Here is a 13,912-nt window from a genome sequence, read left to right on the forward strand (position 1 = left end):
TTACGTGTGCGTAAGATGTGTTTCACTAAAGGGTGTAACTCTGCACGTACGTGTAAACGTAGACGTAGGATTTTGCGTAACTTACGTCCGAAAATCAATTTGTATCATCGCGTCTGATTGGCTGATATGACTTGGTACCCGATCAAATTTGGCGGGTGTTTTATATTCCGGCTTGTTGTCTATTTGATTAGTATTCTTATGTTTTATCGTGTACAAATCAAAACATGCCATTTATTTGACATGAAAAAAAATATGTGTATAAAAATCGATGCGTTCTCTATATATCAAATTGTCAGGAGCGAATTTGAAAATGATTTTTGCATGACTGAATTTACATGTATACATGTATTTAAAAAATCGTTAATTATTATTAAAAAGAGGACAGTTATGCAATAACATGTACATTATGTTTACTTTACTCGCATTGCCGTCAAGACAGAGATTTATCGGAATATCCTACTATTTGGTCACAGTTTTAACAGGATATATAATTACCTATCGACCATTTATCGGAATATTCCACTATTTCCACAATTTTATTTTATCAAACTTTTTTTTTTCTCATATAGATTTTTGGATCTATGAGTTCATACCATAAAAGAAAATGGAAGAAAAAACATATGTCCATGTGCTCGTTTTTACGGTGGCTGGGAGCGGACATGAAATAAATAAAATTATTGCGTAGGAACGAAATATCATTGCGTGGGAACGAAATATTATTGCGTTCGAACGAAATATTATTGCGTGGGAACGAAATAGTATTGCGTTTGAACGAAATATTATTGCGTGGGAACGAAATATTATTGCGTTCGAACGAATAATTATTGCGTTCAAACGAAATAACTATTGAGCTCATTATCATACACTTTATCTAAAAAGATGTTTTCCTTATTTTTAACGTTTTAAAGTTTTGTTTATTGTATTACACTTTATATATTCAATTGAATTATATATATAATTGTATTTATCTTGTACGTACAAGATACTAGGTTGTACGTACATGATACAACGATGTACAATGTACGTACAGACGTACAAGATAATAGTTTGTGCATACGTACCTACAAACGTACACGATACTGTAATAATAGATATTAATAAAATACTAAGTTATACGTACAGGATTATAAGTTGTACGGACATGATAAATAAAATTATATACTTTAGTATTGGTCCTAATACGCTGGCGTAAATAAAAGCAGTCTATGTACTTTTATATCACTGTTTATATGACTTTAACACATCGATTATTATGTTTCAATATTGCCGTTTGAATGTGTGCAAATTGTGTTACAACGAACATTATTTTGTATCAGTACTTAGTCAACTAATTTTAAGAAGTAAAATAATGAATTTCCATGACTTTTCCCACAATTTAAATGCAAATCATTGAAGGCAAGTACTGATAGAATACAAATCTAAATAATATATATGCAATAAACTTTAAAGTAAAGGTTTCGAAGCAAAATATGCTATATAAAATATACTTGATTAAGAAGGTTAACACAGAACCACTTTAAATGACCAATAACAAAGAATATCGATATGAAATTGCAGACTCCCACATTTGAAATAGCCAAATGTGAACTGTTGATATTTCGTTCGAACGCAATAATTATTTCGTTTCCACGATGTAATTTTATTTATTTCATGTCCGCTCCCAGCCATCGTACGTTTTTGAGCTATTGTCACTCAAAGATACCTAGTTGACAAAATATTGGATTTTATGGAAATTTTGCCGTTTTAAACATATACACAAGAAATTTAAGTCATATTTTCCTAATGAGGTGTGTGTGATATGTATGGATGTTTGTGGAATTTATTTTCCACTATTCTTCTTTAAGAATATACCAGTTTTAATTAATAAGACTATATGCTATCCCTACCCCTTAATTTTGAGCTACAAAACGCACCATTTTCGGCCATTTTTGCCAAATTTAACCCTTTATAGAAAAGTTCTGGTATTAAACTTTTGTTAATATTGCCGTCATATTATGAATTTCATGAAATAACGAAATCAATGTTTTACTTTTAAACTACTAAATTATGACAAATCGGCAAATCGTTGGCTAATAATCGAAATCAACAAGATAATAATACCTGTATACCAATTGATAAATCAAAAAATAAAATCGATATACGCTCTTATGTGATTAAAAAACATGGTTATGCTGTTAACATGTTTAGTTTATTCAACTGACCACCAATGAATGTAATTTTGAAGCAATCTGTGAATGATATTTATACTGTAGTAAGAATTAAAGTGAACAGTCGGGCAAGGATGGCTAAAGTCGGTAAAAATGGTGTGAATGTATCCAGTATAATTTCTTATGAAATGGAAAAATAAAATCTCTCGTCAAAATCTGTCTTCGTACGAAGAAATTAATTTAAAGTATGGGAATTCTAAAACGTCCTCCCGGCTCACTATGTCCGTGGTTACATTTCCACGCAGCCTCGCTTTCAATGCTTTCAACTTTTCTTTACTTTAATGGTCATAACTGGGAAACTAAGCAGAACTTGACCGTCGTATTAATATGTGAGAACTTTTGGAAGGCCAATGAACGCATTTAGAGTGGTTTTCTTTGCCCGACTATTCAAACCGCGGAAGGTGCTGCGTGTCTCCGATGTTATGTAAACTATAATTTTAAGTCAGATTACTATAATATAAACTTCCATCAATGCTTAAACGATAAAAGTAACAGATTCTTGGGTCATGTACGGTACTCATTATTAGAGAAGACTTACTTAGTTATCGTTTCAATCAGTTTCATATTCAATTCAGAAAATGTACAATGCGTATTTGCTATAACATCATGCAATGCAATAATAAACTACACATTTTCGGCTAACATTCAACAAGAGACTTTGATTTATTTATATCTCTATTAGATTAATTTATATTTGTTAAAACTTTCATCCGCATGTATTCTTCGGTAGTGTAACGATACATCTTTATTCCTAAATAGTTTTATATTAAACCTTTTTTGGTCCCATTACAATATTATTGTTCTGAAAAATCCAACATTTATAACAGCTGCATAGGACTTGGTATTTCTAATTTTTTTTTTTTTTCATTTTGCATTTTCTAAGTGTTGGGTGAATATGCATCCGGATCAAAGATCCGTCACTAGGTTTTTCCTTTAGTTTGACGTGATTGCATCCGTAATCAACAAAGACGTCTGCTGTTGATTTTAAACCTGTTTGAACGACCAGTGTTGTAAATGACCGGCTTAAGTATCTAAAATATCGATTTCTACTCGACCGGAAACTTATTCGATGTTCTCTCAGTCAGAAAACTAGCGCAATGTTGTTGTGAAGTGGGTTACGTTTAATTCTACGTGTACTCCAAAGTAGACGTAGATTTACGTGTAAAATTAATCGTAACTTCGCTGCACGTAAAGTTACGACCTTTAGTGAAACACGTTTTAGACGTAACTTACGTCTACGTCTACGTTTACGTCTACGTGTAGACTTACGACCTTTAGTGAAACTCAGTCCTGTTTATTTAGCAGACAAACCAATTTGCTGTTAAGATATCAAATAACAAATTTGTTAATTCTGTAATACCAATTCCTAAAAGGGCTTTCATCAGAGTTTGTAAAAGAAAAAGCAATGCCATTTGTATAAAAACTCTGGTTTTGTACATACAATAACTCGAAGGTGGCCTCCTATTGTTAGCGAACATTCGTACCTGGAGCCTAGTTTCTCAGGTACATCTACCTAACTGGTCAGTCATGTGTTTCACTGTAGCTATCCAGATAACTGGGTAACTAAATTCTAGCTGCCTCATAAACATCAAAAATATTATCTTATTCAAAAATAACATATTTTCACTTGCATTTCCAGTTGACCCTCTGGTCAGTATGTTTTTGACTCTCAAGAAACTTCAAGATTTGTTGACTCTTCAATTTGAGGTCTAATCGTCTGATTTGTTATAGATTTTCTTACTCTTCAGATTTCTGAGAACATTGATGGGTTGATTTTGAACTTCCAACACTGACTTAACAATTAAGTCAAGGCGTCAAAATGGCATGTACCCTGGATTTTGCATTAAGAGTTGTTGGGTTAAAAATGCCTCCATCGGCCTGTCAGAGCACCTATAATGACAATCAATCATCTGAAACACGTCATTGGTCTGTTTAACCTCAATTGTACCCTCATTACATATGTCTACATTAACTCAAAAAACAAAATAATATAAAATGAATCATCGCGATATCTTGCTGCTGCTTTTGATCTAGAGGGAATATATACCATTTGTCAGCAGTGGAAGCATCTTTATAATCGAGTCATACCACAAGTGATATAGGTATTTCTTCTTAAGAAAATTATTTTCATTTTCAATATTTCTTATATAAAACAAATAAGGATTGGTTTTTTGTTTTTTTTTATCAACACCTACCTTCCCAGGCCTGCTATCATACAGTGTTTTTCTGTTCCTGAAATGGGAAAAAAACCGCTGCTGATAAACAAAATGCAAGTTCTGAATGAAAAAAAACCTCAGAATTTTTTACCCAATACACAGTCTGGTTACAATTTCTCTTTTCTAGTGTAGAGTTTGATAAAGTGCAGCAGAAAGTGATAGAAGTGGAGTAAAGACAATGTAACTCTATTGGGGAGAGCATGTGTCCTATGTTGATAGTTTGAGATTTAAACCTCAGTTTTAACCACATTTTCTCTGTTATTTTCATAAACATTTAGCTACATACCCTGGCCTAAAGTTCCTCTCCTGTCCCCCTCCGTACAACATTGGATACATGGGAACCTCCTTACTGCCCAGGTTTTGTACATATACAGCTCCAATACGAGGGCCATAGAACTAAAATAAGGAGTTTTTTTACTCTTATTTAACATTGATTACATACTTAATTTGTCCTTCTGTTTTGAACTATTATCTAATTTGGTGAATGGATTGTTGCGTCATTTGTTCCTGTGTGAATCATTATATTAAGAGAAAAGTAAAACAAAATTCAAACACAAACTAAATGCCGTCATTAATCAATATCTAACTACAAGGAAATAGGTATTCATTATGACATAGTAAGCATAAAGCCATATTATCTTTCGAGAAAATAGTATGAGTTTCGCTCAGAAAAGAATGAATTCACAATATGAAAATACCTACTATCAAGGACAGATAACTCTGAAATATGCATAGAAAGAATTTTACACTTAATATTTTTCAGACATACCAATCTGATTTTAAAATACAGATCCTTATAACCACTAAATAGAGGATCTGCGAACATCCCATACAGGGTCATGTTCAATTGACCTTTTTACCATGTGTACTTCAGATCATGTAATGTAATGGTATAACTATTATAAGGTGTCACGAGTTGTTCCCCTTTAACCTAAATGTATGTAAAGCGTCTCTGTGAACCTGATGATATGAACAGTTGAATAAAACATGACGGCTGCACAAACACATGTGTCGGTGTTCAGTCTAAATCTGAAACAGTCTGTCTTACCACAGATTGTATGAACATTACATGGTGTCAGAAAATTGATGATTTGAACCCATCATGTCAGGTATTGCCTTTGATCAACTGCGTTTGGATTGGGGAGCAGGAGATCAGTATCAAGACTGATTTCTCCTCGCTTCAGACAACACGTGTGAGTATCTGTTTCATAGGCCACTACAACCCCCGGCATCCGCTCGCTAAATCAGAGGCTGCTGATTAAATCCGGAATGGATCGGAATGGAATAGCTGGATTGGCCAGGAAGGTCAGGGAAGTGTCGCAAAAATCACTCAATTGGGAAGAAGACGACACTGATAAAAATGATTCCAGATAAATTTCTAGACAAAATTTGATGCCGTTACATTATGGCACAAGAAAAATACAAAGAATGTCGCGTTTCAAGCTACCATCAGAGAAAACAGACCAGATACAGAAACATTTGATAAATTTCGTTCAAAGATCGTGAAAACTTCTAGCCATGGACGTGTCGATCATACACAAATCACAATATGATGTGTTCGATAGACCTAGATAATTGCCAGGGCCGTCAGGACAAAACGAAAAGTTCATAGATAAAGGAATTGCTAGACCACAGGGTCTAGAAACATTTAACTATCAATGACCAATACATTGGTCAGCAAAGCTTTAGGCAAGGTCAAAGTCGAACAAGTAAATTCTTCAATACACTTGTGGTCTACATCAATGTGCATGTTTACTCATGAATGTATGGCTATGGCAAATGTCCTGCCAAGGGAACCACCTGTAATTATTGCAAAGGTCAAGGATCACTGGAAAAAGATGTGTAGAAAAAAAAATCAAAAACAAAGTACACAGCATACAACCTGGATATAGCTCATGTGAGGATGTATCAGAAGATGAACTATTGACAATTAACAGTACAACTGTTACAGATATAAAGGCTGTTGATGATAAATGGGTCACTCATTTGAACATAAATGGGAAAGATGTGAAGTTTCGCATAGACACTGGAGCAAGGGTTAGTATATTAACAAGGACAGAAGTTGAAGAACTGCCTGGAGAAGTATACATAGCCAGAATCTCATAGAATGCTGAAGTCATTCAGTAACCACAAAATTAAACCTATTGGAGCAGTTAGACTAAATGTGTCACATGGGAGTCATACAAGGGAAACAGACTTTGAGATTGTTGACATTGAGCAGGAGAACATAATCAGTGGTGATTCAGCCTTAGCACTCAACTTGCTCTCTGCACCTGAAAACCCCTTGAATACTTACTCAATAAGTCAGATTCATGCCCAACACCTGCTGAGGATGAACTTATTGAGAGACTTTCCTGATTTAGTCAAAACTACTGGGACATTACCAGGTACATACAGTCTATCTATTGACAAAACAGCGACAGGAATCATACACCCAGCACGTAAACTTCCAGCTGCCATTAAGCCCAAAGCTATTGAAAAGCTAAGGGAAATGGAGGAAAATGGTTACATTACCCAAGTCGACAAGCCGACTGAATGGGTCAGTTCAATGGTAGTCAATGTGAAGGAGACAAGATCCGCATATGTATAGACCCACGGGATCTTAATAGGGCCATACTGCGAGAGCGCCACCCTATGAAAACTATTGACGAGGTCATTACAGACATCCCTGATGCCAAGATATTCTCAGTTCTGGATGCAAAATCAGGCTTCCTTCAAATACAACTGGATGAGGCGTCATCTTATCTCACAACTTTCAACACACCTATAGGGCGTTATCGTTGGTTACGTCTACCATTCGGAATCAAGTCCGCTCCAGAGATTTACCAGAAGATCATGGACACTATGGTTGAAGGAATAAATGGCGCGTTCGCAATAGTCGATGACATTCTTATCGCAGGAAAGAATATTGAGGAACATGACAAAATACTACGTCAAGTCATTGAACGTGCAACCAGCTACAACCTGAAAATGAACTTTGAAAAATGTAAAGTACGTCAAACCTCAGTACCATATATGGGCCACGTCATCACAGATTCAGGTCTGAAACCTGATATGGATAAAGTCAAGGCTATTCTTGGAATGCCTATACCTGAGGATAAGGAGGGAATCAGAAGGTTTTTGGGATTGGTCCAGTACCTATCTAAATTCATACCTAATCTAAGTCAGATTGATGCACCCCTCAGAGTACTGTTGAAGTCAGACATAGAATTCCAATGGAATCATGAACAAAATGAGAGTTTCAGAAAACTCAAACAAATCTGTAGTGAACCACCAGTGTTAGCATTTTATGATGTCAGAAAACCAGTCAGTATTGAGTGTGATGCTAGTAAAGATGGACTGGGAGCAGTTCTAGTACAGGAGGATAGAGTTGTCGCCTACGCATCCCGATCACTGACAGATACAGAAAAACGTTATGCCCAGATCGAGAAGGAGATGCTCGCCATATTGTACAGCTGCAGTAAATTCCATAGTTATATATTTGGGAAGGAAGTAACGGTATATTCCGACCACAAACCTCTGGAGACACTATTCAGAAAGACATTGTTGTCCGCACCCATGAGGATACAAAAGATGATGATCAGGTTACAGTGGTATGACATAACTGTTGTATACCGCAAAGGTAAAGACATGCATATATCTGATGCATTGTCCAGAGCGTTCTTACCCCCAGGATCTATGGAAGATGATGAGGAGAAATCTGAAATCATCAACATGATTTCAGTCAGCCCAGACAAGTACCTAGAGATACAGGCTGCAACACGCAGTGAATTGAAGGTATTGATGGACACAATACATACAGGATGGCCAGACAGCAAAAGTGAGGTTGCTGTTGAGTCAAAACCCTATTGGGATTCTCGGGACCAGCTATCAGTTTTAGATAGTGTTATCTACAAAGGCAGTAGGATTGTTATCCCACCTAGTATGAGAAGAGAGATGCACAAATCACACCTTGGCATAGCAAAGTTAAAAGCCGAGCTAGAGAGGTTATGTATTGGCCGTGCATGAACTCCGATATAGAGGAAACTGTTAGTAACTGTCCATTGTGTGCAGAACATCAGAAACAACAAACAGCAGAGCCCTTAAGGCCAACACCTACACCAGATCTGCCTTACAGCCATGTAGGATGTGACATTTTTGAGTTCGAATCCAAGAAATACCTACTACTCGTGGATTATTTTTCAAAATACATTGATGCTGTAGAACTCAAATCCGAAGCTACTACTTCAATCATTGATGTCATGAAGCTAGTGTTTGCCTGCCACGGGTTACCAAGGAAACTACGTTCTGACAACGGACCTCAGTTCACTTCTGCAGAGTTTTAAGAAATTCTGTAGAATGTAGAAACAACGGGATTATGCATGAAACATCAAGTCCACACTTCCAAAGCTCTAATGGAGAAGCTGAGAGAGCTATACAGACCGTAAAACAGTTATGGAGGAAAACCGATGAAAAACAGCTTGCATTGCTAGACTGTCGTACAACACCCCTTGAAGGTCTAAATCTGTCACCAGCACAACTTTTGATGAATAGGCGTCCAAGGAATGCACTATCAGTCTCCGAGGAAATCCTAAAACCTTCAACTTGTGACAGTAAGAAAGTGAAGAGTTTCATGGACAAACAAAGAGAAAAACAGAAATTCTTTTATGACAAAAGGAGAGGAGTCAAAGAGTTGCCTCCCCTTGAAGAAGGAGTTACAGTACAAAGGAGGACACCTGGAAACAAATCATTAACACCAGCTACTGTTGTCCGCAAGACTGAAAAACCCAGGTCTTATATAGTAAAGAACAGTGGGAACGGGAAGTTATTCAGAAGAAACCGTAAACATCTCCACGAGACAACAGCACCTATGAGTCCTGCACTTAACTCTAATGATGAGGACGTAGAGGACACAGACATCCCTAAAAGTCCAACCATGGAACATACAAGTGAAACACCACCATTAATGCCAAAGGATGAAGGAAACACCCCTAGCCCTCCACCAGGACAAGTAGTAACCAGGTCTGGAAGAACTGTAAAGGCACCAAAAAGGCTTGATGTGTAAATAGTGATATTGTTGTGTATTATGAGTATTTCAGACTTTTCAGTGTTAATTTTGTTGCATCAGCACTGTGAAAAAAAGGGCACAATAATCCCTGTGCTGTATGCCAGAACAAGAGTTCTGATAGTTGTTTGAACATGTATTTTGTCAAAGTTTATGTTTTTCTAAAGTTACAAACTTAAGTAGTTTATTTCATTATAGACCAAATATTGGTTGTCTTAAAGTGACAGTGCAAAGAACAAACAGTAATAGTCATGTAACAGTATCTTAAGATACTTTATTAATCAGCTGGATTAATTACATCTATAGGACTGAAATAATAAGATAATGCATTGCATTTTTGGTAAAGTTAAATTAAATCAAAATTGTCCATTATTACTTATCTTGAGAAAGGGGGATGTAATGTAATGGTATAACTATTATAAGGCCTCACGAGTTGTTCCCCTTTACCTAAATGTATGTAAAGCGTCTCTGTGAACCTGATACCATGCACAGTTGAATAAAACTGTCGGCTGCACAAACACATGTGTCGGTGTTCAGTCTAAATCTGAAGCAGTCTGTCTTACCACAGATTGTATGAACATTACAGTTAGTATGCCATTCTTCAGACGTTTACCATCCTCGATACTCCAGGGGTTCCAATCACTTACGATCTCTACACCCCTGAACTATCTCATAGTAAACTGGAGGGAACAGAACAATGCATGTAATTTAGTCTTTTGATGCACAACTGACGATGAACATGTCCATTTGCAACTTAAGTTTTCACAATATTTTTTAATAAAATCCTTTCAGTAGTTTCTTAGAAATATCGGTAACAAGCATTGTTAACGGGTGGTGATAAAACACTGTTGTAACGTAAAATATTGTAAGGAACATTTTACTATTTTGACAAATTAATTCATCACTTAGGTCAAATTCCAGTACGATTACCAAACGTTATACAAGGGAGGTAACTCGAACAGAAATTATCACTTTATTAAAATCTAAGATGGCTGCCTGTCGTTTTGATTCGATTCCAGTTTTATTTAGTATGACCTACCACTATTTCTCCTATCCACACCTTCTTACGGCCCCAGGGGTACCGAGAGCCTCCACAGCCCGTGGGTCCCTTTTATTTCTCCGATCCCACACCTTCTTACAGCACCAGGGGTACCGTAAGCCTCCACATCCCCGGATCCCTCTTATTTTCTCAATGCGAAACAAACCTAATTAAATGACAGGGACGCAATATATAGACTAAATGGACTTTAAATGATATTAATGTCACTTACAGTTGGGAGCAAGCTAAACTTGATAGTGAAGTGCACTGGAGTGCACAAGTAAAGTTAACTCCGGTTCACTAGCTAGTGCACTAGAGTTAACATCGTAGTGCACTAGAGTTAACATCGTAGTGCACTAGAGTTAACATCGTAGTGCACTAGAGTTAACATCGTGGTGCACTAGAGTTTACATCGTAGTGCACTAGAGTTAACATCGTAGTGCACTAGAGTTAACATCGTAGTGCACTAGAGTTAACATCGTAGTGCACTAGTGTTAACAACGTAGTGCACTAGAGTTCACATCGTTACGAGCACAAGATAAATGAACCTGATACTCCTACTTATTGCATACATTGTACATGTACCATCTGTTCATGTATATATTTCGATGAATGGTTTTGAATATCTTTCAATTATTTCAGATGGATTACCAAATGTACTCTGTATTTAAAGTTAACATAGTTAGTATGTAGATAATTAATTTATCAAATAAAATGGTTACGTCTAAGAGTGTAATTTAGCCTTATATGAGTTTTAATATTAAATTCAAGAATATACCTGCAATATGGCTTGACCACATGCAACTTTTCTTTAGATTTTTTTTTAGAATTTAAATGAATTTTTTTTTAAATTTATTTTTTATTCATTTTTTTTCAAAAAATATACACATCACAACATATACAGAAGATACATGTAAGACAAGTACAATAGAAGTTACTTTTGTAGAGTTATTTCAAATTGAATATTTTAACGTATGTACATACATATATTTACAAGTAACTTATTAACGTAACAAATACACACACACATTCACATAAAAGGTCTTTCAAGAGTTATTTCCCTTCCTACAGATGTAGTGAGAAATTGAACTAGGGGAGACAACTCTTGATAAAAAATTACACCAAAGACAGGACAAAAAAAAAGATTAAAAAAAAGAGGGGGGGGGGAGTAAACCTAGGTCACAGATCTTTCAATAATTTTTAAAATATTACTGTTTATACATTTAACCAATTTTGTAATTCTGCAAGTGCTTGTGGTTTCCGCTTTAAATTACTGTTGGATATTATAATCCTGTGAGCTTTTAGTTCAAATTTAATATGATTTTTTAGACTGTTTAAATTGAGTTCTTTTTCTAGACATTTGCAGTTGTAAATGTATTGATTTACTAGAAGCAGTATCAAATTGTCAGTATGGAAATTAGTATTTGTACTATCTTGTTTGCCGAAGATAAAATCTTGTTTTTCAAATCTAAGACTTAAATTATTAGTAATTATAGAAATTCTTAATTGTTCAATCAAATTTGATACATTTTCACAGTCCCAAAATAAATGAGTGATTGTTTCTGGATGTGTTTTACAAAATGTACATAGATTGTTGTTTGATTTACTAATTCTTAGAAGAAATGTTTTTGTAGTTAGTATTCTGTGATTTATTCGGAATTGTAACCATTGAAGCTTTGAGCTAGTAGTATCATTAAAAGGTTGTTTATAAATATTTCCCCATTCATCCCGATCAATTTCAAAATTTTGATTCCATTTATTTTGAGCAGTAGGTATATAACTTTAATTAAAACATTATATATATTTTGAACACCTTTTTTACAACTTAAAATCAATTTGAGGTTTATTGGTATGTTAGGAAGAGTTACATTTTTTTCAGAGTGAAAACTTTGTTGATTTGTTTCTGATGACATGATTAATGGCATTTTTCATACTCTGATATTCTAGAAAATTGGTCTGAATATTATACGTTTCACGAAATTCTTCTAGACTATATATGGATTTGTCTGTTTTCAAAATGTTATAGATAAATATAACACCCTTTTCATACCAAACTTCTTAAAAATAACTTTATGATTTATTCTGATTTCATTATTAAACCAAATAGGGTTTTCTAAAATATTTGTTTTTTAAATATTACTTGAACTTAAGGTCGTACACCAAGCCTCTAGAACATCTCTCCAAAATAAATTTTTACAATTTTTAGATTGTTTCTTTATGTGTTCAATTCCAGTATTCGCTAATTTTTGTTTGTCAAATAGAGATCTTAGAATAATATCCCAGTTTCCTTAGCTTCTTTACAATAAATTCTTCTTATCCATGATACTTTAAGAGCAGTTATAAAAGATTTTAGATGAATCATTTTAAGCCCCCCTTCCTCATATTTTTTAATAATTACATCTCTTTTAATTTGATCCGGTTTACCATTCCATAAAAAATCAAAGCACAAACAATTAATTTGTTATCAAGTTATCAGGATTTGGAAGCGATATAAATAAGTGGTTGAACTGGGATATTAGTAAGGTTTTTATTACACATATTTTGCCAATTGGTGTAAGAATTCTTTTGTTCCAAATTGAAATTAGTGATTTTAGTTTTGCAAGTTTTTTGTCGAAATTCAGTTGGATTATTCTGCTTAGATCTACATCATATTCAATACCCAATAGATTAAAGCGTGTGGTTCCCCATTCTAAGTTAAGATTAGAATTAAATGTATTATTACTGTACTTCATACTGCCAATCCAAATTACCTGGGTCTTGGAGAAATTCATTTTTAAACCAGATATATTAGCATAGAAATTTAGTGATTTGAGAGTTTGATCTAAAGATTTTTTTGAGCCATCTAAAATAACAGACGTGTCATCAGCAAATTGAGATAATAGAATTTCATCTTCATGTAATAGTATACCTTTAATATTTTGATTATTTCTTAGTAGTATGGATAAAATTTCTGCACATAAAATAAAAATATATGAAGAGACGGGGTCACCTTGACGACAGCCTCACTCTATATGGAAAAAATTGGACAGATTTCCCCCAATATTTACTGCCGAAATTATTTATTCATTTACTTAAAAATAAATGAGGATCAAATATTTTATACTTCTTATAATATACATTTACCTATTACATAGCTATATTTATTACTTAGATCAAAAATTAGGTATTCTAGATATAAATAGATATATTTATTTTAATTTATTTCATGTATTTAATTAATTTTTTTTATTTGATTCTATTATTTATTTATTTGAATCATATATCTTTGTTTTTGCCATTCTAGACATTAACAGCTATATATAATTGTATCTCACATTTAGAATGTCAGATTTTGTACATTTAGCAGTTTTGGCTATTATACTTTTATTAAACCCTCATAAGTCGCCTGGCACAGTGAATTTTACCT

The 13,912-nt window shown here is 34.4% G+C and overlaps 1 protein-coding gene across 1 annotated transcript; it reads left to right on the top strand.

The window, feature by feature from the left end:
• The first annotated feature begins 8,780 nt into the window (after positions 1 to 8,780).
• LOC138313643 (uncharacterized) lies at positions 8,781 to 9,467 on the top strand. Its single transcript, XM_069253992.1, has one exon. The coding sequence runs from the start codon at positions 8,781 to 8,783 to the stop codon at positions 9,465 to 9,467; it is 687 nt and encodes a 228-aa protein (XP_069110093.1).
• Positions 9,468 to 13,912: the final 4,445 nt, after the last annotated feature.

This window comes from Argopecten irradians, unplaced genomic scaffold (assembly GCF_041381155.1).
Source record: "Argopecten irradians isolate NY unplaced genomic scaffold, Ai_NY scaffold_0805, whole genome shotgun sequence".
NCBI classification, from domain to species: Eukaryota; Metazoa; Mollusca; class Bivalvia; order Pectinida; family Pectinidae; genus Argopecten; species Argopecten irradians.

Bases quoted from the DNA above. Each gene is read 5' to 3' on its own strand.
- LOC138313643 (XM_069253992.1), top strand. From the start codon at position 8,781: ATGCATGAAACATCAAGTCCACACTTCCAAAGCTCTAATGGAGAAGCT.